Genomic DNA, 25,469 nt, shown 5'->3' on the forward strand with positions numbered 1-25,469 from the left:
TATAATTCAGGATATTAACATACGTAGAAAGAAAAATCCTGATCTCCATGAATGCTTAAAATGCACTTGATGAATAATTATAACTATTTCTAATTAAGTAGGAATTAATAAATTAGAAAATGGTTAATTCTTTGAAAGAGTAAAATATAGTATCCTCAGCCTAAACACACATCATTCCCATTAAAATCAGAACCAGAAGGAGCAGAGAGAGCAGAGAGAACCAACCTCGTCACTCATTCTCTTTTTAAAGCCCACTAAACCACATCCATAACCACCATTGTTAATCCATTCAGTACTGCACAGTCCTACAATCTAATCACCTCTTCAAGGCTCCACCTTTCAATTGCCATATTAGGATTTCCCACCCTCTTAACAGTCACAGTGGGGACCAAGTTTCTAATACATAAATCTTGGGGGACACAATTTAAGCTTCAGTGAGTTTTGGGGAGACAAAATTCAATCTACTACATAGGCCTAAAGTTAACTAACATTTCAACAGCTTCTAAAAATCAAGAAAAAGAAAAAATAAAAAGATTCAGACAGAAAAACAGAAAAAGATAGGCAAAGAGTGTTCAGATAGGAAGAGATAAAAATGGCCCATATAAATTTGAAAAGGTAATCTAAGCCATAGCATGAGAAATGCAAATTAAAAAAAATATATTGATATACTATATTGCAATCACAGAATTTGTGAAAATCTTAAAGTTTGACAACTCGGGCAAAGCTGTTGGCAAACAGGAAGTAAACAGGCTTTTTGATATATTCATGGTGGGATTGCAAAGTGATATAACTCACGTAAAGGGAAATTTAGCAATAGTTAGTGTTGGGAAAATAGAATAATCAGGCCTCCTTGCCTTAGGTCAGGTTGAGGGTGGTGCAGTGCATTCTGTGTAAGCAAATTGTGCAGGGGTGGAGTTAGTGCGCATGTGCGGTGCCGTGACCTTGCTGGCATCTGCCTCAGGAGGCCACCACGCACAGAGCCATACGCCCGAACCTACAGCTTCCAAGGACATGTTTGCCGGTTACCTAGCTCATAGACCTGCATATGAGGGATCTGGGGACCCACCCTGGCATGTGAAGGATTTATGACCTAGTTTGGACAATGGGCTTGAGGGGTCTGTGAGCTCTAGACCCAGCCCTAGCTTGACAATTGGCATAGTCAACAGGATTATGGGCAGGTAAAAGAGCTCGACAATTGGCCCAGTTGGCAGGATTACGGGCAGGTAAAAGACCACGACAGTGAGCAATAGTCAACTTTGCCATCTTATTTTTAAAAATCCATCCCAATGAAACACCGTCTCAACTCTGCAAAGGCTTCTCATTGTGGTTTTATTTTTAACATTTGCAAGCAACATAAATGCCTATCAGTAAGAATAAACTACATTCCAGCCGTACAATAGAATACTGTGCAGCCATAAGAAAGCAGCAAGGACGATTTCTACACACTGATATGAAAAAAGTAAAGCTGATGAAAATATGTTTAACAAGTGGCCTTTTCTTATACAAAAGGGGAAAACACAAATACATGAGGGCACTTCAAAAAGTTCTGGGAAAAATAGAATTAAAAGATAATACGAATCTTTCTAGGAACTTTTTGAAGTACCCTTGGATGTCTATATTTCTTATTATCTAAAAATAAAACATATAAAACACTGGAAATTAACCAAAAACTTATATAAATATTTATCTAAAGAATAAGAGAGGGAACAGTATGGAGTAATGCCTTGGAAGAAAGAGTTTTCTGAATATACCTTGTAATGGTTTGTAAGCACTGGAAACATTTTTTTGAAAAGTGTTATTTACTTATAAAATTAAATTAAATCAAATAGAAAAAAAAATCCTAAAAATTAAAAATAGAGGCCATTGTTACTAGTTATATAGCCAGCTTGTAAACATAATTATTTTTAGACCCTTAAGAACACAGTATTTTGAATATAAATCAGTTTTTGTAATATATTCTGAAGACAGAAGCACAAAAAATCAACAAACTTCATTCTGTAGTCTATTTTTGAGTAGGAATAGTAGTAGTAGTATGGTTTTATATAGTATATGGTTTCATATTGGTATGTGGACATTTATTGTACATATGAGTCTGTCAACTTTGGGTATGAAAATTCATTTAAGAAAAAATCATAATACACAAGTGTTCACGGCTCTCATTTTATATCTGGCTTAGGTTTAAAAAACTTAAATTCATAATAAAGTTTTTCTTGACTAATTGGTAAGTTCACCACAACATTATAGCTAAAATAAAATTCTAGATGATTGGGCAGTTTCCCATATGATTCCACTTGGAAAATAGATCTAAAATTTTTGGAAAAGTATCCAAGGTTAGCCTTGCTGCATTCACAATGCTTTCTACATACTGTATTTGGAAGGAAGCTTACCAGCTTTAAACAATATATCTAACCTATTCTTTGATTTGCTAATACATTAAATTCAAAACATTGGTTCAATTGACCAATTAGACATTTGTTTTGCCTTCTGGGCATGCAAAAACAACATTTAAATATATGAAAAGAGTCATTTTCTCTAGGTCTCCCTTTGTAGACTGAATTCTCTCATTACTGGAGGTGTTCAAACATTAATTAAAAAACTACATGTTGTTGAGCCGAAGGGATAATTAGACCACTAGAAGAGATTCATTCACTGGATTTATGAGGTCCTGAAAGAGAGAAATGTAGAATTAGCTATTATATTTCAGATGTAAGTGTACCAGCTTTCACTGTCAATCAGATTTGGGTTCTAATGCTGTCTTCAATTTAGTAACTGAATGAACCTGAATCATTTAGCAAGACTCAGTTTCCTCTTATGTAATATGAGCACAGTAATTCTTTCCTCAAAGAGAGGCTGTAGGCTTGAGGCAGGTATCTGTAAAGGGTTTAAAATATGACCAGAATTCCCAAGTTGTTAGCATGCTGTTATTCTCTTGTGTGCCATAATTCTTTAGAACTGCAAAAAGCAATGCATTCTATACCTAGACATTTCTAGTAATTTTAGCTATTTTGTCTTATTTATGATGAACAGAGGCCTGCCTTTCTACTTCTTTTACAAATTCATTAACATTGTTCAGACAGGCTGCATCCATATACCAAGAATAAATGTCTTCCCCAAATAGTCCTTTAACTACTGTATTTCTTTCTTGTCTTTGCCTTCCAGGAAGTATTTCACATCCTTAATTTCTTCTTAATAGGACTCCAGTTGAGTCATGTCTCACCGCAAAAGAGAGGAGTAACATATGCTTATTTTAAAGAGTAAATTAAAACTGATTTGATGTAAGAATATATTGCAAACGTTAGACTGTCCCATGACCCAATTGAAAAAATGACAATAACAAAGGTAGGATCACTATTTTAGAATGGTCCTATTGGTAACAACAAAATGATAAAACAAACACTTACAAATGTTTAAGCAATCCAAGATGAACATAGGGCAACACTGGTCTAAAATCATCATCATGAATAATAAGAGGGGTTTTCTTTCTCTTCCTATGACAGATTCAAAAATGTTTCCTTTATTTTTCAGTGTCCACATTTGTTTGTAAGTTACAGATTGAGGTGTCTTCCTACTTTTACCCTAAAGAATACATATTTCAGACAGAAAGGAAAGTGAAAAATAACGAAGTGCTGTTGCAGATATTAATCCATTTATTACTAATTCTATTGCTTATTTATTTATTTTTTAATTTGGGTGAATTAAATTAAAGAATTCTGGAGGCAATATGATATAGTGAGGGAAAAGAAAACATGGGTATTGGAGTCAGGTGTATGTAAGTAAGGACAAATCCTGACAGCACATCTTCCTCTTCTTAATGCCTGTGGGACTTTGGTAAAGTTGCACATGATTTTAGCTTTCCCATCTCTAAAACAGAGGAGATATCCTTCTCTCAACTCTTTGGGAAAATTAAGCAATATAATTCCTTTATAGTCCCTGGCAGAACACATATTATGTGTACAATAAACGTTGGTTTCTTCTCCTTTCCTGTTTTTTTTTTTTTTTTTTTTTTGAGAGATAAACCATAAATTAGGAGGTTTTAAATTTTTCTAAGTTAGAATTTCATAGATACTGAATTTCACCACAAGAACCCGGACTTAGTCAGAACTGTTTTCTAGTGGGTCTTGTAATCAAGATTTATGGGATTATTAAAGACAGTAGTGGGTTATTTCCAAAAGCCTGATAGAGAGAATATATTCATAAATTGCTCATGGTTCTTCTGTAGAGTGCAACATTAATCCATGTATGCAGAAGCTTCCCCTGCAGTGAAGCATATAAAGCAGCTTAAATCTGCAGTTTAAATGACCATAGTTGTTATTTTATGAACACCCTGTTTTAAACCCTTACTTACAGCAGACCAGAACTGTTTGAGGAAAGCTGGCTAGTTTGTGCTAAATTCCAAGTTTTATAAATCATGGATTGTTAAATATCTAAGATATTTTGACAAGGTCACTCAGTCTTCATGGAGAATAAGCCTATTTCTTTCCTCTAAGAGAACTGTTTTTTTTTTTTTTAATTATACAAAACCACAATGTTTTTGTGATGTTTATATTTTTCACCCTCTTTGAGATTTTTACAGCCAGTCTTGAGAAAGAATAATTCATTCTCAGCTTTTAGTGTAAATTTCCACTCAAGTGTTCAATTATAAATGTTCATCAGAATTATATGTAAATGACACAAAATATTCAGATTTGAAAAATAAAATGGTGTTATTCAATCAACTAAAACATTTGTTTTAAAAGATATTTTTATTCATTTTTTTAAACCAGCTGTAGCTTATAAGCATGACATGGGTTCCAAAGGACATCCACACATTTTGTAAAAACTAAATGTGATTTTGGAAACAATTCAACTTTCTGAGTCTGTTAGAAAGTGAAAAGAATTAATGATTGTGGGTATTAAAAAATGTGATTATTTCACATACAAATCATGCAGCTGTGTCTTGTACAACTAAAATTCTGTGGTAGTTTATGGACATTATAAGCACGTATTGAAGGATGCTTTCATAGAGAATGAGAAACAAAGGACAATAAAAAAACTCTCCCCGATCTAAAATTTAAAGTTATACCATGATTGGCTCAAAGGATTAAACACTTTTGATATGCGTGGCCCTTATATTTATATATTTTCCCATCCTGATCTTCAAATCATCTGTGTCCAGTCCAGGAGTAAAAAAAAATTAAAGAAATGTCATACTATTACTTGTCACCTGTATTTTCTTAATTTGTATTCTCTTACACAGGTATTGAGAATAGAGGTAAATAATAGTCTCAAAAAGTTAAAACCAAAACAGTGGATAAGAAAATGATTAAAAGAATACTAGGGTTAAATTAGTAACGATGATGTGGTAGATTGTATTATTCTTTGCAATTATTTACTGCATCATCATGGATGCAGACATGGATACATGGATTAATGGTCCCTTGTAAAAAAACAACCATGAGAAGTTCATGAATATATTTTCTCTATTTTGATATTGAAAAGGAGAGTGCTTTGGTCAGTGGAGTATAAGTGAGCCAAATATAGGCCATGATCTACTGCAAGTTTTAAGACGCATCAAAAGTCACACCTGTTCTCTTGCTTTTTCCCTCTGCAAGGAGGACAGCACGTTCCAAAGAGGGCCTTTTCCTTCAGCTGGATTCCCAGAATGAGGAGACAGGGCAGAATCACAGACTGCTCACAGCCAACAACATATACTATTAGCAAGAACAAGCATTATTGCTATAATTCATTGAGGTTTGTGGTCATTTTTTTTTTTTTTTTTTTTTTTTTTTACTTTAATGAAACTGACTCTTATAGGTTGGCTGTATTTTATTTTATGATAGCTACTGCCTTTGGGTTAGTCTACTAACCTATAATGTATACATTACAACCCCCCCCCCCCAAATATGCTTTTATGGCAGATATCTTCCTGCTCATTCAACTTCTTTGGATTTGAAGATTTTATTGTAAATGTCTGTTTTGCTTTAATATGAGTTTTTACTTATTAAAAAATGCTATTTGAGTGAAAAGTCCTTCTCACAGGAATAAACATTGCAATACAAATACGACTTACATGTAATTTGTTTGTAGGTTTTGCTTTTTTTTTTTAATTGAATTTTTATTACCTAAGGCAGAATCTATAAAATAGGGAGGGTAGGGGAGTTCAAATAAATGAAACTTAGAAGTAGTCTTCACATCTAATTAAATCCAATATTGGATAGTGGTCCTGCTGGAAAACAGAAAAATAAATTGTTGAATACATCTGCATCATTTTCTCTCCTAATATCCTAGCAGAGGTGCTAAATAAGCACCAGAATGGCCAAGACATGGACGGAAGAAAGCTGGAGGGGAAGAGCCTGAACAATCCTTTAATTGCATATTCAAGCCTAATTTCAATTGACTCCACATACAGAAACAATTCTCCTAGTGAGGGATTATTCTAGCTCAAGTTATAATAGCAGGAAATTATGAAATAATTATGGAAGGATACACTGCAATAGACAATTAATGATAGTTATACCATCTACCATAGCAGACGAACTTACACTTGTCACAACATTTGAGAAATATGAGAGAAAACAGGTTATTTTCCTATCTTTTTTTTAAAACAATTTATTCTTTAGATTGTTTTGTGGCAGAATCCGAATTTCTTAATCCTTAAAGATTACTCAATATTTGACAAACATTTGGTGAGCCTGACTGTACAATGTGTTCTAATATGATTCACCATTCCTGAAAGTGGAAATGTCTACTTCTGGTTCTTAAGTCAGGGAAATTCTGTAACTTGACCCGTATGTGAGGGGACATGCTTCTGGCTTTGGTTGCCATTATTCTGTGAAGTTTTTTCTCCTTTCTCTTTAAATTTCTTCTAGCTGCACTATATTATTCCATAGACTTTCAGGCTTTGCCTTTTTGTAATTTGCTGCCCCATTCAGCACTATTCAGGAAGCTGTCTTATTTTACTCCTTCTCAGCTGCTGATTTTTTTTTTTTTATTGTATCATAATTGATTATACATATTTCTGGGATTCAGTGCTGACATATGTTGATCCAATCAATATTACTAGTATGTATATTGTTACAAATTGTCCGTATTCTTTATGCCCCTTGTCCAATCTCTCTCTATCTCCTTTTCCCTCCCCACTCCCACCACTGATAACCCTTAATTTCTTCTCTTCCTCTGAAACAGTAATGGTTACTCTGTTGATCTGTTGCCCAGATGATCTGTCCAGTGCTGACAGGTGTGTTCTGGTCCCCCAATATTATCATAGAGCAGATACTTCTTCTGTCACTCTGCAATAGGCTTTGTGGAGAGAGACATCCTCTTCTTTTCTTTGGTCTCTGCTGGTGGCTTTCCTTGTGTCAATTCACTCCCATGGCTGGTGGACCGTCTGCATAGTGGTAGTGCTGTCTAGCCACTTTCATGGCCGCCTTGGTTATTATAGTGGCTGTGGTGGGCCACCCACATGAAAGTGAAGTTTTTGGCATGCTCCTTGGCAGTGGTGGAACGCCTGGTTGTGGGCAGGGGTTCTGGTCCCCAGATCCATGCCCCCAAGTCCCCTGGAGGGCCCCAAGGCACTAGTGGTGTGCCTGGGCCAGAACTAAATTTTTGTCCTTTGCTTACTTCTAAAACTGGAAAATTTCCTGTAGGACCCAGTACTTGAGCTGTGTGATTGAGCTTTTTTGTTTTGCTTTGCTCCTGTTTCCCTAGGGAAGGCTTGACCTTATAGCTACTTCTGGCTCTCCAGAGACCCGGTGCACTTGGGTCGTACAGAAACTCTTATCTGGGCCTGAGTTTTTTCATCAAACTGCGCTCCATGAAATTCTGCATTCCTGACCAGTCTCCTCTGAGTGGTCCTGCACTGATTGGGGGGCGGATCTGCTGTCCTTGCTGTGTCCCAGTGTTCTCCTGGTGGGCCCGTCTCCCCCACCTCCTGTGCTCCAAACACTTCTCCTGAGACGGGCCCTGTGTTGGTCCCTTGCCATGACTCACCAGCCTCTGAATGGCTCCCCTTTTTCAGCAGTTCTGGCTCCTCGCTCCTGTGTGGGTCCATGGGAACACTGTTAGTGATCTTGCTGTGCTGGGGGCCACCAAGGCCCTCTTCTCCTCTGTCACCTCTAACCAACTCCATCTGAAGGGCACAACTGCAGCTTCTGCCAGCTCCTGCTCCATGTGCTCAGCAGCTCTAGCCTTAAAGTGGCCAAGGCCCAAAACTCTCTGAGCAGTCCTTTCTTTCTCTCATCGTGGCTTCTCTCACTTTCATGAACTCTGTAGGTCTCTCCTCCTCTTCCCCTAAGCTCCAGCAGACCCAGCTTGGCTGTTGTTACATTTTTATGTAGTAAATTGGTTGACTTATGGGAGAGAGTGACACTGGGGACTGTCTATTCTGCCATCTTGACCAGAACTCAGGTTTTGCTTTTGATGCAACAATTGACCTCAAAAATGTTGTCCCTTGTTTTGTAATGAGGGACCATATTATTTGTAGTCTTACAATATTTTAGGTATTGCTGGGTTTTTTTTGAAATTATATTCAGTTTGCAATTTTACTCTGCTCTCACAACTAATCACCATCCTTCAACATTGTTAAAGGTATCCAGCCTGGTGAAATTTATCCACTAATCTGCTAATATTGCATTACAGCAAAAAAGACTGTTTTAGAAACAAGTAGACATAAGAAAAAAAACAATCTTAGAAAAATAGGCTTCTGGTGAGAAACAGAATCAAATATATAAAGACAGTTAAAAAACAGACATGTTGGCTTAACACCAATTGGCAAGATATTCTGGGAAGAACATAGCTAACTCTATACAGCTTTGACAAAAAAAGATAATATGTTTTGTAAAACATTCTGAAGAAAAGTTGCTGACCTTATGATTAAAAGTTACCTCCTCCCCAAAAAGGAAAAAAGTCACAAAATTTCCATTTCCCAGATATAATAATACTCCCTATAACACAATGACAGGGGGTGGGGACTGGAAATAAGTAGTTTCAAGGTTAGGTGGCATTGAATCTACTCTGAGTGAAATACGATTCAGTTACTTCTAATCTTGGAGCTGTTCACAAACAATGCTATAATAAATATTTTTGGACATATTTGGTACGTGTAGTTACAAACTCCTGCCATTATTTTTGTAAGATTATTTCTTAGGAGTGAGATTCCTGAAACAGTTGAGTGTACTTTAAATTTATATAGATACTTTAAACAGTCTTGTACAAACTTAACGTGCATAGAAATCACCTACAGATCTTGTTAAAATGCAGATTCTGATTCATTAATCTGGGATAGAATCTGAGATTCCGCATTTCTAACAAGCTCCAAGGTAATGTTGATGCTGTGGTCCATGGACCACACCCAAGTAATGTGGTTCTAAACCACAATAGAATGTATTACCAATTCAAATGTCTGTCTTTATCAATGATCTGAGTATTCCTTTAAGGAAGGTCTTCCCTCTATGCACTATCATAAGTAACTCAGAATATATTTGTCAAAAACTGGTCAGATGATGTATCTACCTTATCAACGTGCTGTATAAAAGAACCAAAAAAATTACAGTCAAATGTCTAATGTACTACAACTTAACATATATCTTTTGCCTCAGTTGCCAGGAACACCATTATTAAGATCAACTGTCATAGCAATTTTCATCTCATTTTATTCTCTTTAACCTTTACTATTATTTGCATAAATAGTTTCAAATAAGTTTAGTAGATAAGTGCCTTTTAAACTATTAAAAGCTAATTAACAATATTGCATTAACTTCAGATTTTTCATATTCTTTACTAGAGAAACAAAGATAGAAATAGAGATAAAGAGAGAGAGAGATAGAGAGAAATTGGCATAAATAATCTTAAGAAGTATGAGTAGTTATTTAATTTTAAATATCAGTATGTCAGTCCCTTTTCCCTTTTAGTGCCATTTCTGTTAATGATTTCCTGCATAGGAAGCTTCAGAAAATATTTATTTTCCTTTTTTTAAAAAAACTCAATATGTACTCTAAAAGAGAAAGTAGTTCCTGCATTTTCAAGTAATTATTCATAATTCCTTAATGTATGTGTGTGTGTGGGGGGCAGAATTACTTATTTAATTATGTTATAGTTAAACTAAAGTAAAAGGAATTTGTAATTCCTAAGAACAGACCAAGTGAAAATGAGAACAACGGCTGTTAATCAATTTTGAAAAAAGGTGAGATATGATGTAGAATTTAAAACTATCTGTGGATACTTTATACAGAACATAATTTACACAGAGAAAAGTGAGAATTGACTATTTCTGAAATGATATGAGGATATTCAGAATTATTATCGTTATTTAGATGTAAGAAATAGAAAAAAATGTAACCAGCATTCTATTCCTACTGTATCTTACTCTCTAACTTCTGACCTCTGTTCTCTCTTTGAGAGAGACACACTGAAGAAAAATTTTCTGTAAACTTTCCAGCGAAGTGAACTAGTTTGTAGGCACAGTTACTTATATGTTATGTGGTTACTAAGGTACTTACTAGTTATTATATTGGTAAGTTAATACTACTGTGGACATGAATCATGCATCGTTTTATTACAACAACAAAAAATATATTCTGTATTTAAACAAAATATCTGAAAAAATACTTATTTAGCAATATGACAACGAAAAGACACATTCTTATAGGAAGCGCTTTCAGATTAAAATTTCAAAAATAACTCACAAATGAGAAAAAATTCCATACATTCGAAAGCAGTGGTCAAACTGCACTTGTTTTTATGTCACTCAGGGTAAAAACTATTCTTTAAAGTCGTTACACATAAACAAATCTTTAGATATTGACTATTTGCTCCTAGAATACACTTTGGTCTGATTTTATAACATATCTCTATTTGGAAAAGATTACATTTCCCTGCACTGCTCTACACACGAAGGTATTTTGCCTAAACAATCCTCATGGTCACCATGTTTCTAACTTTGCCCTCCGAGTTGCAGCGAGTTAACAGAAAGGTCTGGTGTAGGAAAGGGGCTGAGCCAGAGGATCCCCACCTCTTACTCTTCTTCCTCTTGAGGATACGCTCGTTGGGAGAGACCACACACTGTGGCCTGCTCCTCACTGCCTGAGACTTAAGAGGGGCGAGAGCTACAAGGGTGAGACCTGCCACTTTCCAGGGCTACTATAACTGGATGGACGGTCCATGAATTCCTGGAGATGAGGGTTAAGGCATATTTAAAATTGTTATAAATATCATTGAATAAAAAACTAACACTTTAGTAAACATTTTAATACAATTATAACATTTTAGCACAATTTTTAATGAATATTTTGCTCTCAGTCTTCCTTAGTTCTTTGTCATTTGCATTTCATCCAGAACTCAGATCTGATGTTCTGTAGTGGACACTCTCCCTCCCCTTAATTAAAGCCCCAAAGTTTTAGAGTTATCTTTCTTTTTTTTTTTTTCCTATTCACTCATCTTTAGTTTTTTTTTTTTTTTTTTTGTATTTCTATATTCAGTACACAGATACACTTTTATTTCAGTGTTTGTCATATATTGCATTATAATGAAATATATTAGAAAAACAGTCATGAAATATATTCTATCACTAGAAATCAATATATCCCAGGAGTGCAATCTTTTTTGAGATTGATTCTTTAAATTAAGTAGCTTATTTTAGATATTTGAACATGATGGAGTTTAGATATCACTATCCAAAATAGAAACAAGTTGAATTTCTATATTGATAAATAGTCATAAAGCTATAAAATGAAATAAGTGGGCAAAATGATATATAGTGAAGATTTTTAAAAATTTGTTTTTCCCTGTAGGAATATAATTCAATCTCTGGTTTTATCTATCATAAAATATTTCATTATAGGCTTCAAATATGCTATCCAAAGTATTATGTCTAAGTCAATAATATGATGTACTAAATAACTCCTGGGGAGGAAAAAGCCATTTGTCATTGATTTCCTTTTATCACATTAATACTGACAGTGACATTTTACATTCAACTTGTTTTGAATGTAAAATGTCTAGGTAGTTAAGAAGCATCTGGTTATAAAATAACTGGCTTTTTGTTTAAAAGGTTTGTTTGTACACATGACACCTGCAATGTGCTAGTATTATAGTTTTTCCTTGGTCTTAGTCAATTAGAAGGAGAGAGAAAGAGGGAATTACTTCATGTTAAATAGCCGAATATCAATTCTTTAAAAAGAGGAGTAATACATTTTTAAGTTCAGTCAGGAAAAACATATGAAGCTGAAATGATATACTTACAGCAACAAAAACATTTTAGTGTTAATTACAATAGAAATAATTTAAACATTGCCTAAAATCATTCCAGGTACACATTTTAATTGTAGATAGTTTATATTCTTAAGCTACTTAAATAATTTCATGAATTTTAACTAAATTATTAGCATCATATAACAGAGACTCCTAAAGGAAAATTAAGTAACATTTAGAGAAGAAAAATAATTCCAATAGAAATACCATGAACACTAAATCCAAAGAATAAGAGAGATTAGAGGTGAGGGAGGGTCTTTATTTCACCTCCCCTTAAGGAAAAAGCATATTCTCATCATTGGAATAGTCAATCCAAGGAAGTGATTTAATCCCACGGAAATTTGAAATGTGGTTTAAAAAACATACAAAACAAAAATAATCTTAAACCCAAAATGTGGCATCCATATACCGAAACAATGAAATAATTAAATCAGAAAGTTGCTATAATTTTGGTAATAAGGAGAAAAAATGTCCATGGGAACCATTGGTAGTTTGTGGTCTCCTGTCTGCTGTCTTTCTTCTGTTTTTTCCTTCCTTTCTTATCTGGCAAATATATTTTATGTTCTGAAATTCATCTAGATGTTTCACATTGTTGATGTAATGATAATCAAGTCTAATATATATTTTAAAATTTCCAGACTTTTTTACAGCATAAGTTATAGGAATAATCTAATTTTTAGTTTTCCAATTTTACTGCATTAATAATAATTGACATTACGAAGCCAAATAGACACAGCTTTCATGGAACCAGTTTTCATAATTACTGGGAAATTTTATAATATTTTTGTCTATGCTAGTATAATAAGAACAACTTAAATGCATCCCGTGTTTAAATTATGCCACTGTGCTAAGGACATTTTACTACATATACACTAATTTTTCCATGTCTCTCTCACACAGGTATTACTCTCCCCTTTTTAGAAAAAGAAAGTAAAATTCAAAGAAGATTTTAAAATTAAAAACTGTTACTTAACAGTTTTTAAAGTCTCAGAGTTGGTAAAAGAAAGATGACCAGGATTGAACACCAGGTTTGTCTGATGTCTTTATCTTATTATTTTATTATTATTCATTTGTGGAAGACAGTAATAGAAAAAAAAAATATATATATATACACACACACAGCTAGCCTTTTCTTTCCGCCTGAACTGCCTACACCTTGCACCTTTAATTCTTTAAGGTTACATGGAAGACTTATGATTCCTAAATATGCCCAGGTATCTACTGCTTTTCAACATGTCCATGCCTTGTTCATCTGCTCTTGCTTGGATCCTGAGTTTCTCTAATTCTGAATCTTGACTTGTGAAACTGATCTATTTTGGCTCTCTGCATTTGCCAAATCAGAGATTCTTTCATTCAGTATTCTTCCTGAATTATATCTCAATTATCCTCTGTATATATTATAAACTTTTACATTCATCTAGTGAACTGGGCAACCTTAGTCTCTTAGCAAAATGTAGTTTCACTTATTTAACAAATAATTAATGAGAATTAATATGCCAAGTACTATTATAGCCATGGTGGTCATATGGTGACAAATACATTCAAGGTCCTTATTTTCAAGAAAATGTGTAGTAATGACATAATAAACCAGTAGACAGGTAAATAAAGGAATTTAACTTAATAAATACTATGAAGAATGTGAAGTAAGATTATGAAACAGTAAAGAATAATGGGGTTCACTGGACACTACCACGGATAGGATGGTCAGGAAAGGCCTCTTTGAGAAAGCAGCATTGGGCGTAGAAAAATCTGAAAGTCATTGTGACTGAAAATTAGAGCATGAAGAGGACAGAGATGGGACGAAGTCTGAAATAAAAGCCAGCATCAGATCATTAATGCATAGCCTTACAAACATAGCCAGAAGTTTAGATTTCAAGTTGCCAGGTCTAGGTTTCAATTAAAACTGGGTCGATGGCCTGATGCAAGTTTTAAAAAGATCTGTGTGAAGGATGGACCACAGGAGTGTTGTAGAAGAATACTGATGGTGATTTGGTCTAGGAATGCCAGAGAGGAGGTGAGAAAAGGGTTTGATGTGGGATATATCCTGACATGAGTTGCTGACAGACTGAACTGTCAAGGAAAGAAACGAAAAGACGCTCTCTCTAAGGCTGAGAAATCAAGAGCAAATGGTCTTTTATGACATTGGACCATTGGTGTGAATCAGCCTGCTTGTCATTAGCAAACTTACTGAGAAACAGACAAGAAAGCAGGCACTCACTGTTTTCATGGCTTTCCTATCCAATTTTATTCAATGTTCTTCATTACAGGAACAAGTATCATCTATTTCTAAAAGGAATAGTGGAATAGTATTTGATTCATACACAAAATTAAGTATATACAACTCTGGAATATTTTTAAAACTTAGGAAAACGTCATGTTCTGCTTATTAATTTATTTTTCAAGTATTTTTTATTTCCTGCTTTATTACTCATATTTTTAAACAAATTTTGCCACATCACCTTGTATTATAGAATGTAACAACTATGCCTATATTTATTGTATGTTATTAGATTGTAAATAGATTTCAGGCAGAGACTAAGAGATATTCATCTACCTCATGACTGTGAACACTTTAAAAGACATCTGATAATCACTCAATAAATGTATTGGATAAATGAATGAATAAATTCTACAATTATTCAAACTGCAGCTATATGCATCTATTAAGACACACTATTAGTCCACACTTTTCTGTGATTTATACAGTTTTATGTACAAGCATATACAGGAACAAATATTTTCAAAGAGTCGTACCTCCCAAAGTAGCAGATAGCAAGAAATGGGTCCCATATTTCTTGATAAGGTTTTCTGTGATTTGCTGAAGGGTAGGTCGGCGTCCCAAAAGTCTTATGTTGCGGAAGAATTCAGGGGCAAGAGGCAGAGGGGAGCCAAGGAAATTTCTTCTCTCAACTGCAAGGTTATTTACTTTCCAGCGGCCAAACTCCCTGAAAAGCAAATTTATTTTTATTCATAAATGCATAATCTATCTGAATGTTTTCATTTGTAAAGTTCACTTGATAGTTTATCTGGGGTCACTACATTACAATAACTCTTGCTTGCAATAATATGTCATATGCTATGAGTAGGAGAAGCAATATTTCTCATTTATTTAACTGGAGTGAATAGTCTAAAACCAAGTCACGTAGAGGAAAAATAAGCCACTTAAAGTTAACAGTTTCCACTGACATTTTTTTCCCAAGGAAAGATGTATCTATAAAAAAAGCTTTCATTATGCATAGAATATAAATGCAGAGTCACTCAAAAAAAATTTAAAAAAAAACCTAAGGTGATATTTTATCATTTTCTAAGGAAAATTTTAAAATAAGAATGAGTTCATTTTCATCACTTTAATGATTTCTCTCGCTATTCACTTCAGAGTGAGAACTTATAAAACCTCAGGGATCCTATGGAGTTGCAGGAGAATTTTAATAATGCGATCAAAATAGAAACTGGTTGTCTGTTTTGTTTTGTTTACAACTTATTTTGAAACCCAAATTCTGCTTGATTAACAATTTCTTAAGATCCAAAATAACTGTACAGATTGATTTGGCCAAAATAGAGAAATGACAGACGTAGTTATAAAATACATATACATTTTTAAAAAAGGATTTATACATTTATATCATATTAAGATCAACATAATAATGCTATAGAAAAGAACCATGGTGAACTGACTGGATCCCTCGATGTTAAATGTTCAGATTTTTTCTGACGAGTGGTCCAATAAAAATCTCAAATATCTTCAATAGGGAAGAACTCCCTTTACTGGGCTTAGTACTTCCAGGTGTATTATTAACTCAGTTCTTACTTAACAAATAAAATCTTGATTAGATATTTTAAACGTATGTGCCATAATTACTTTGATTTTTCCCAAAAAATGCTTGCCATGAGCCAGGCATAGTGCATGTTAAGGACTACACCTAAAGCCCATACCGTCCATCCTCAAATGGAGATCACCTTCTAGAGAAAGTCTTAAAAACAAATGAAACAAAGAAACAAAATTAAATTAAAAAAAAAATTCTGAATATGATAAGTACCGAGAGCTACACCCACAGCCTGGTGTGATGTGCGATAGAACTATGGGCAATGTAATCCTATTTTATACTAAATGAACAGACAGGGCAATTCTGGAGAAGCAATATTTAAGCAGTGCCTGAAGGGAACAAAAAAGTTGTTAGATTTAGGAAAAAAACTTACACAGAAAAATAGGGAGCAATGCAAATACCACCAAGACAAAGAGACATGACTCAAAGTCTATGACCATGAATATTTTGTACATGCGGCACACATTTGGCAGTCAAACAATCCAGCCTTTTGGTAACTAATTATAAGATCAGAACAAGAGCAGATTTACTAAGGAATCCAGTGATGACTTTGGCCTGAATATAAATTAACTTAGTGCTTCTTTCATTGAGAAAATCTTGCTATCTCCTCTATGAACTGGCTCATCTATAAACAGTTTTCACTAACTTTGTTTTACCAGTGGTTACCACACTTCAGCACCTACAGAAATCACCTGAAAACTCTACTCCAGCATTTCTGATTCATTAGGTCCAGGATGAGAGCTAAAATTTACATTTTAAACAAACACGTTAATGTTGTTCTGGGAACCATACTTTAAGAAAACTTAACGATCTAGACAATATGCTATATTATGTTTAAAATCTATTATAGATAAAATTTATTATAACGTCTTTATTATATAATGGCTTTATTATAATGTTATCTTTCCAAACCTGGCTTGATATCAATAAGTGTTTATGTCATTCCCTTCTATAAAAAATTTACCTGTGATATAGAATATAAACATATATATTATATAAACATATATTCCAATATTGAAAAGGAAACCATCTGAAATAAAATATTTAAATCCTAGATCTAAAGTGATAGATCTCAAAATATATAGTAACATAACACTTCTAAAAAATTATTTATTAACCATTGTCTAATTAATAGTTGCTCATTAATTCCAGAATTTATAGGCTTACCCTCAAACATTTACTTTTTAAAAAAAAATCTCCTGAAAAAACTTTATAAATTTATCAAGGGAGAGTAACATAACTTGACCCTACAGTTGTGGCATATCTTTTTCAATGGTTTAAAGTGCGAAATTTGTTAACATATGTATATATTTATAGATTTAGATGTGAGCTGCTCAGGGACTTAACTGGACTTTAAAAAGATTAAGATGATTGTCTCAATGATGATGTTTTGCATCCTGTATAAACCTTTTCCAAAATGCTGTGTGTTTCTTGATAGATGACTGAGGTTAAATGCACGTTACAGGAGTGAAATTTTTTTCCTTATCTTTTTTTTTTTTTTAACAATTACTTAATATTCAAATCCAAATCCGTAATCTAGTCTGATCTGAACTCAGAATTTATGACTTTACTTTGTTCCTCTTAAATTTGACAAAGAACAGACACAACACGAAAAAACAAAAACAAATTTATGTCATTTTCTGAAATTAGTTTATAACACTGTTTATAACGTTGTTCGCAGAATGTGCTTTCCTAAAAAAAGTATTGTCTACTGTTTATTGTCTAATATTATTATCATCTGTGTTACTAGCAATATAAATGAATATAATAAATCCTCTGACCTCAAAGACTCAAAGATTATAATGACATTAAATGTGAATAACTAAATCGTAATTCAAAGGCTTTAAAATATTTTCTGTGCAAAAATACAAGTATGAAGTAGCTTATTTAGCACCATCCATCTACCCAGTTTATCACTATTCTTAGATGTAAGTGTTCCTAATCTAACTCACTGGATATGTTTTCTCTTAGATTTACAAACCTCGTAAGGTTACAAAGAGGCTAAGACTGTGGACAAACTTCCAGGGAAATTTTTATGATCTGTATGTTAAACTCAAGTACATTTACAGTCTCAATTCACCGACTAACATTTCAGATGGTCAAAACACTTTGCCACCCTGTCTGATTAATTTATTCTCTGTCATGCTACAGTCAAAAGGAAAAAACAAACTCTTTGAGGGTATCACCAAACTAAAACTAGGTAACTAAGTAAGCCCAATATTGTTATTAACCACAGGAACTTATTTCCTTAATTTCAAGAGCTTTATCCAAAATTCTTTGCCTAGTTATTTCCCATATTTTCATTTAAAAATGAAGTAAAATATTACACTTTTTATTGCATATGTTCAACAAGTTTAGTTTGTGTAGAAAACATAAATGCAGGGTTAAGATTTAAGAAGACTCTCATTTGACCATATTCAGTTTGTATTGTAATGATACATTACGCCTGTTATAATCTCTTTGCACTTTTGCTGAAAATCCAGATAAAAGGTACAAAAATAATCCTGAGAAGTGGTGATAAGAGCACTTTAAATCAAGCAAATCATCTTTGGAGAGTAAAGTATCACACTATAAGCAGTAGACATTGGGTATGAACACAAATACCAAGTCAGTGTCTCTTATTCCTGGGCAAAAGATAAGATTGCATATACTGGTGTCCTTTAAAGTCACTGTGGCCACGTGGCTTACTTTGACCAATGAAGTGTGAGCATGTACAGTGAGCCTGGTTGATCAGCCTGGGAAACTGATTAAAAACAGTGATTAGAATCCCTGCCCCCAGTATCTATCCTTGAAGCTTACCATATGCTGAATAAGTGCATGAACTAAAAATAAATATTGTTATGTAAAGTCACCAAGATCAGGGTGATTATTTAGTTTGTTTGCATTTTTTCTAGCAATATAATCTAGTGTGTCATGACCAATGTAGAGTATTTTGACTTTGGGGAAACTTAGGAATGCAATAAGGATCCCATGGTTGTACATAAATTGGAAATTTATGGGTAGGTTTTTTTTTTTTTTTTTTTTGTTGTTTCTCTTCTTGAAAATAAGATTCACCTCTGCTACAACTAGACCATGCATTCATTACATTTTGGAAAAACAAAGTAATGGCATGCTGAATTGAAATCATGCTGTTGGGTATGATTATCATAATGAGAACATTTTACCTAAAGGCATCTTAGAGTTCCATCCAGATGCTTTATATTTATATTAAATAAGAACATTGTTGTATCTAAGTGCTATGTTCTACTTGGAGCCTTCAGAAACATAAACATCTTCTCCTCACAACCGTTGGAAGTCTTTAAATGAAATAGGCACAATCATTAGAGAATAATATAACTGATCCCTTTCAGAGGCACTACCATTTTGTAGAACATACAAATGGGCAATAACTAGTTTAGCTAAAACATTACTTTGAATAGATTTTTGGGCTCTAAATAGCCTCTATTTGTTTATTAGTGTTGTATGTCTGCTAAAAATTCTGACTTGCAAGCATGTATTTTTATGTGTGTCTGTATAATGTTTACTTTTCTACAATATTTATTATGATTTCATCTCTACCTATCTCATAAAAAAGATTGGGAAACATGATGACATCATCAAATTTCATTTAAATAGTGATTACGTAATTTCTACATTGCCATCAACCTTTCTTATTAGCATTTGAATTTTATGTGAATGCATACTTCTAACTGTACTTGTATATTTACTATCATGATTTCTTTCAAAGTGCACATGTGGGTTCCACAAAAATGCAGTATCTGCCACTGTCAATATTAGAAAGTTTGGACTAAGTACCAAAGAAAAAGAAGCATAAAAAATATTGACAAAAACCAGATGATACATTTGCTGAAAAGATTTATCTTCAACTGCTAATTTATATTAAGTGAAGTTGTTTGTCTAAAGTTCTAAAGGCTATTATTATTACATTATTTTCACATCACTACATTAGTTGGCTTATAATTTTAATTCTATCAATATTCATTACAATTTGCACACACAACAGAATATTGAAACAAATATATTACCCAAACACTAATCTACTGAGAGCAAATTCAACATGAGAAATATAAATTGGCTTGCCAGTCTTTAGTAGCAATAACCTTCTAATTACATCTGTAAAATCATACTGATCTTAAGAAATGCCACTAATAATCAATACTAGTTCCCCCTAATTTTAATATGTGCAGTTGTTATATATAAGAAGGCTTTTTTTTAACACTCTTGCCATATAGCTTCCACACCTCATAAAAGACGTTCTTTTCCATTTAGCTGGTAAAAGGGAATGTTCCTAATGGCCTGGATGACTGTAGTTCTGAAGCCAGGGTTTTAAAGCGACTAAATCCTAATCAGTTGGCAGGATATAGATTCTACTCTCTTTCACCCTCTTGCCCCTTGACACACCCAAGTGTTTTTTTTTTTTAATTTAACAATAGTGGGTTTTTTTTTTTTTTTTACAGCTTGGGAGGCAGTTTTGAATAAGGCTAGGAATTTAGTAGAATGAATCTATGCAAATAAAATACTGGAAGAAAAGAACAGTCACAAAGATGACTTAAGTAAAATGTTTACATGTAGGATTTCTGAGAAGCACTGATTAATAGCTGTTGTATTATGAATGAGCTACCAAACGCAGAGTAGCCTAGAGAAAACTATGAGCATGATTGCAACAAAACATTTGCTCATCTCAGTAAAACAGCAATAATTCATGGTAGCTGCAACCTCTTGGGGTTATTGAGAATTGTTTAAAGGATCATCTGATTTGTGACTAAAAATGTACATTTCTAGTTCTTAAGATATGTTAAAATCTTAGAGCTATGAAATGACTGAAAGTAGTTTAATTTTTATGTTGCATAGTTTTTAATCATTTTCAGTAGTTTAGTAGATGAGGTTTTATTCAAACTTTAAGGGAAATCGCACAGAATTCAATTAACACAGTCACTGACATTAATCCCAGAGCTCATTTATTTCATAGGAATGTAAGAGTACCACATTTTATACCGATATAATGGTATCACATGTATATCTGCACGGATGCAAATATACTCATACATGATAATATCGAAATTGATCATCCATGATTAAATTAAACCATTCCTTTAAACAGATGTTAGCAAAAGTTTCGTGTAAAAAATATACAGACATGCTGTCAATTAATGACTTTCTAAGTTGAAGAAAACAATTTTGCTTGGGCTTATCTTTCTAAATTTTAGATGTGTAGTTAAACATCTGTTACAAGTATTATATCAACTTATCACAATTATTCCTTGATCATATTCATATAATTGTACAGATCTGGTAATTATTGGTCAATATAGACAGCTAAAATAACTGAGCTAAAGTTAAGTTAAATATCTACGCTGCCCTCTCTGAGAATGGCGATAAACAAATATGATCGTCTCTTTTTTTACATTTATAATTACAGAACTAATTATTTATCTTTGTTAATAAATGGAAAATACTTGCACTTTATGTATAAATTTAAATATTTTAGATAGGCAATATTAGATTTTTCAAAAGGGAATGAATTAAAGAGTCAGACAGCTGAAGTTTCTTATTTCATCCTCTGTAACTCAATTCACAAAATTCAAAGAGTTTGAAATTTGAATTTTGTACACCTCATGTATAAGATAAACATAGGTGTAATAATACCGACTCTGTAGAGTTTTTGAAGGAAAATTCATAAAACTCAACTAAAATGATACATGAAACACTTTATACCTCTTAGTAAATTTTGGTATGTGTACCCTTGTGATGTCACAGATTTTTGTCCCAATATGTCAATTTTTAAAATATATATAAATATTGTTTACTAAGATAACAAGCACTAGCAGAATTAATAAATAAAAATTAACAAAATAATTTATAAATATAACCACTCAAAGTATTTGTGAATCACTCTAGTTGATCCAGACATAGAGTATTAAGTTAAATGCTTATAAGGAAAAGTAAATGCCAAAAGAATATATGTCTGCTAACAAAGAATTAATTTGTTTTTGATAATTTCTTCAAACTTTTAAACCACACTCTCATTAAGATTTCTTTATGATGGTAGAACCTCTATCTCAAACACTGGATCAAACTTTCATAAACCATGAATTATGTCAAGGTAGCTAACCAATTAAATATTTGAGCTTACAATAAGTTACAAAGATATATACTGCTTCATTTCAAGTAACATGAGCAAAAAGGCAGTATGAAAAAAATTTAGAGTAATTCAATTTTCAGAAACAATGAATACAGATTTTTTGTCAATATTTCTATGAAAAATTTCCATAATCAAAATTAGTTTTGAATGCTAATTCAATTTAGTAAAATGTACACTTTTTCTTCAATAAGATTTAAAATGTCTTAAAGAAAATGCCTTTTAAAAAGTTATATAAATATGACTTTTTTTCTCCACATAGCTGAAGCAAATAAAAATGTGTGGTAGCAGGTCATACGTAGACTTCAAGATACAAATAAATTATTTCAATTTGTTCTTAATTTTATGTCTTTCATATCTACATGTGATAGGGAGGCTAGATATGGTATATTATGACAAAATAAATTTTCAGAAAAAATGCATAAACTTAATTTTACAAGGTTTAAGTTATTCATTCCCTAAATTATAACCTTTCAGCTTGAAAGAGACCTAAGTTGTTAGAATACCATTTTACACACAGTTTGTGAAATATAAACTGGTAATGTTACCTTTCTCTGGGTATTATCAACTTCTATGGATTACAAATTAATATATTATCTAATGGGCTCTTAGTCTTCCTCTATTTTTAGGATTTATATAAAATAAATTAGTTAAATATCACCCACTTCATACAGACTTCAAAGACATCAGTAACACATAGGAAACGCTATCTTTTCTGCCCCACCTGCCCTGTCTTCAACTAATTCAGGTCTTTTTGTTATATATCGTCATAGCAGAGTGCTCTTTTCCTTCCAAGCACTTACTGTATTTATTTGTGTGATTATCTGATTTACACGTGCCTCTGCCATTACACAGTAAGCATCACAAAGACATGGATTATTTCTGCCTTTTAGGACTCAGATGTGTGACAATAGTAGTCGATTATAAAATACATGATGAATCAGCAAATGAGTAAGCTAAAAATAAAGAACCACCTCAGTAAGAAAAGGAATGGGGTTTCTAACTTGTCAGCATACACCCTGGCTCAAGTTCACCGAAAACCAAGCTCAGTGGAGAATTGAAATTTCTCAATTTTCCTCCTTGAGTTTTCAAGTGACTGGGGGAAATTAGGAGCTAAACTATTTGCTTTAATCTGAGAATCACTAATCACTACATAACAATCTACTCCCATTAATCTCCAAAGCATATATTTGAATGCTGAGAAAAATGCTATCATGGCCTGTCAGTGCACCGAAATGCGCTAGTACTCCCAGGCCCCATTAGTGAATGCACTCTGCGGAGAACAAACCTGCCATTTCAGTTATAAGAGGATATTTAAGGCCTCATATCTGCATCAGCCATAGGGCAGGGAAAGAACACTGGTATACAAATTCAGTTTTCATCTCTCTAGGGGAGAAATCAATGTATTTGACTAGTTTTCTCCTGAGAAATTTAAAATGTAATTTTTTTTTTTTTTTTTTTTTACCCATTAGCAGTCACTAAGTTTGATAGGCATAAAGCAAAATTTTCAGATTAATGATAATTAAACATTGTGTTCGGTAAATAACTTTTACCTCAACGTAAAATTTGACATGATAATATAATTAGACTTGTATTAAAAGTGATTAACTTTTGAGGGTTAATCTAATGCACTGTGAGGTATGTACTCTTTTATCACCTTTTGATAAATGAGATAACTTTAGTAGAAATAATTTCTACAAGGCTATATACCTAGCAGGAATTTAAATCCAGAGGATTTGAGACACACACACACACACACACACACACACACACACACACACACACACACACAATGCCTTCAACTTCTTTACAGATTAACCACAATTTTGAATGAAAGGTAGAATTTAATGGTAATTCATGACATCTGTGAGTGTGTGTTGGGGAGGGGGAAGCTTTAGGAGTGGATGAGGAGAGAGAGGGAAAGAGACAGAGATAGAAGAAAGAGAGACAGTCCGAGAGAGGAGAGAGAGAGAGAGACACACACACACAAGATTGAGAGGAGGAATGGGAAGGAATGGAAGACACATTAACATAAATCAATCAGATGCTAAAATCCTATTACGAATTAATCCTTTATAGTCCTGACTATCAATTCACCCAGGAAACAGAGAACGTAAATCTCTACTTGGTGGAAGGAGTCAAAGGACCTTTGAGACTGATTCACATTTCTTGGAAGAGATATTGTAGGAACTGAATGGTTAAAGCGGTTTATGTTCAATTACTTTTATGGGTGATATACTATAGTCAAAACTCCAGGCTCAGGGTGCAGAAAATAAAAGCACAAGCAACAAAAGCAAAAACAAACAAATGGTATTACATCAAACGAAAACACTTTTGCACAGTGAAAGAAACAATTAACAGAGTGAAAAGACAACCTACAGAATGGAAGTAAATATTTGCAAACTATACATCTAGTAAGGGGTTAATATCTAAAATATATAAGGAATTCAAACAACTCAATAGCAAAAAAAAAAAATAACATGATTAAAAAATTGGCAAAGGACTGGAATAGACATTTCTCAAAAGAAGACATTAGTAATGGCCAACAGGTATATAAAAAAATGCTCAACATCACTAATCATCAGGGAAATGCATATTAAAACCACTGTAAGATATCTCCTCACTTCTGTTAGAGTGGCTATTATCAAAAAGACAAAAGATAATAAATGTTGGTGAGTATGTAGAGAAAAGAGAATCCTTGCACAATTTTCTTGGGATTGTCAATTAGTACAGCCATTGTGGAAAACAGTTAAGATGGTCCCTCACTCAAAAAGTAAAAAACAGAACTACCATGTGATACTACAATCCCACTACTGGGTATATATCCAAAGGAAATGAAATCGGTATATTGAAAAGATATCCACACTCCCATGGTTATTGCAGTATTATTCACAGTAGCCAGGATATAGAATAAATGTAAGTGTCCATCAACGGGTGAAGGGATAAAGAAAATATGCTATGTATACACAATGGGATACTATTCAGCCATAAAAAAAAGAAAAAGTTCTGTTATTTGTGACAATGTGAATGAATATGGAGGACATTATGTTAAGTGAAATATGCCAGGGATAGAAAAAGAAATACTGCAAAAGTTGAACTTACACAACTAGAAGGTAGAATGATGGTTACCAGAGGCTGGGGCAGTTGAGGGTGAGGGTGGGGGAGGGAATGCTGACAAAAGGATGCAAAATTACAGTTAGATAGAAGAAATAAGTTCAAGAGATGTATTGTACAGCATGGTGACTATAGTTAATGACAATATATTGTATTCTTAAAGATGC

The 25,469-nt window shown here is 33.3% G+C and overlaps 1 protein-coding gene across 2 annotated transcripts in view; it reads right to left on the reverse strand.

Annotated features, from left to right (window-relative positions):
* BRINP3 (BMP/retinoic acid inducible neural specific 3) overlaps positions 1 to 25,469 on the reverse strand; it is a 366,300-nt gene that overhangs the window by 181,173 nt on the left and 159,658 nt on the right. The window contains exon 2 of one of the 2 annotated variants that reach the window (XM_063106876.1): positions 14,980 to 15,170. The exons of the other annotated variant lie outside the window; for it this stretch is intronic. Within the exon in view, the coding sequence (XP_062962946.1) occupies positions 14,980 to 15,170 (191 nt within the window). The remainder of the gene's footprint in view (positions 1 to 14,979; positions 15,171 to 25,469) is intronic. 2 annotated transcript variants of the gene reach the window in all.

The sequence above is a fragment of the Cynocephalus volans genome, chromosome 8 (assembly GCF_027409185.1).
Source record: "Cynocephalus volans isolate mCynVol1 chromosome 8, mCynVol1.pri, whole genome shotgun sequence".
NCBI classification, from domain to species: domain Eukaryota; kingdom Metazoa; phylum Chordata; class Mammalia; order Dermoptera; family Cynocephalidae; genus Cynocephalus; species Cynocephalus volans.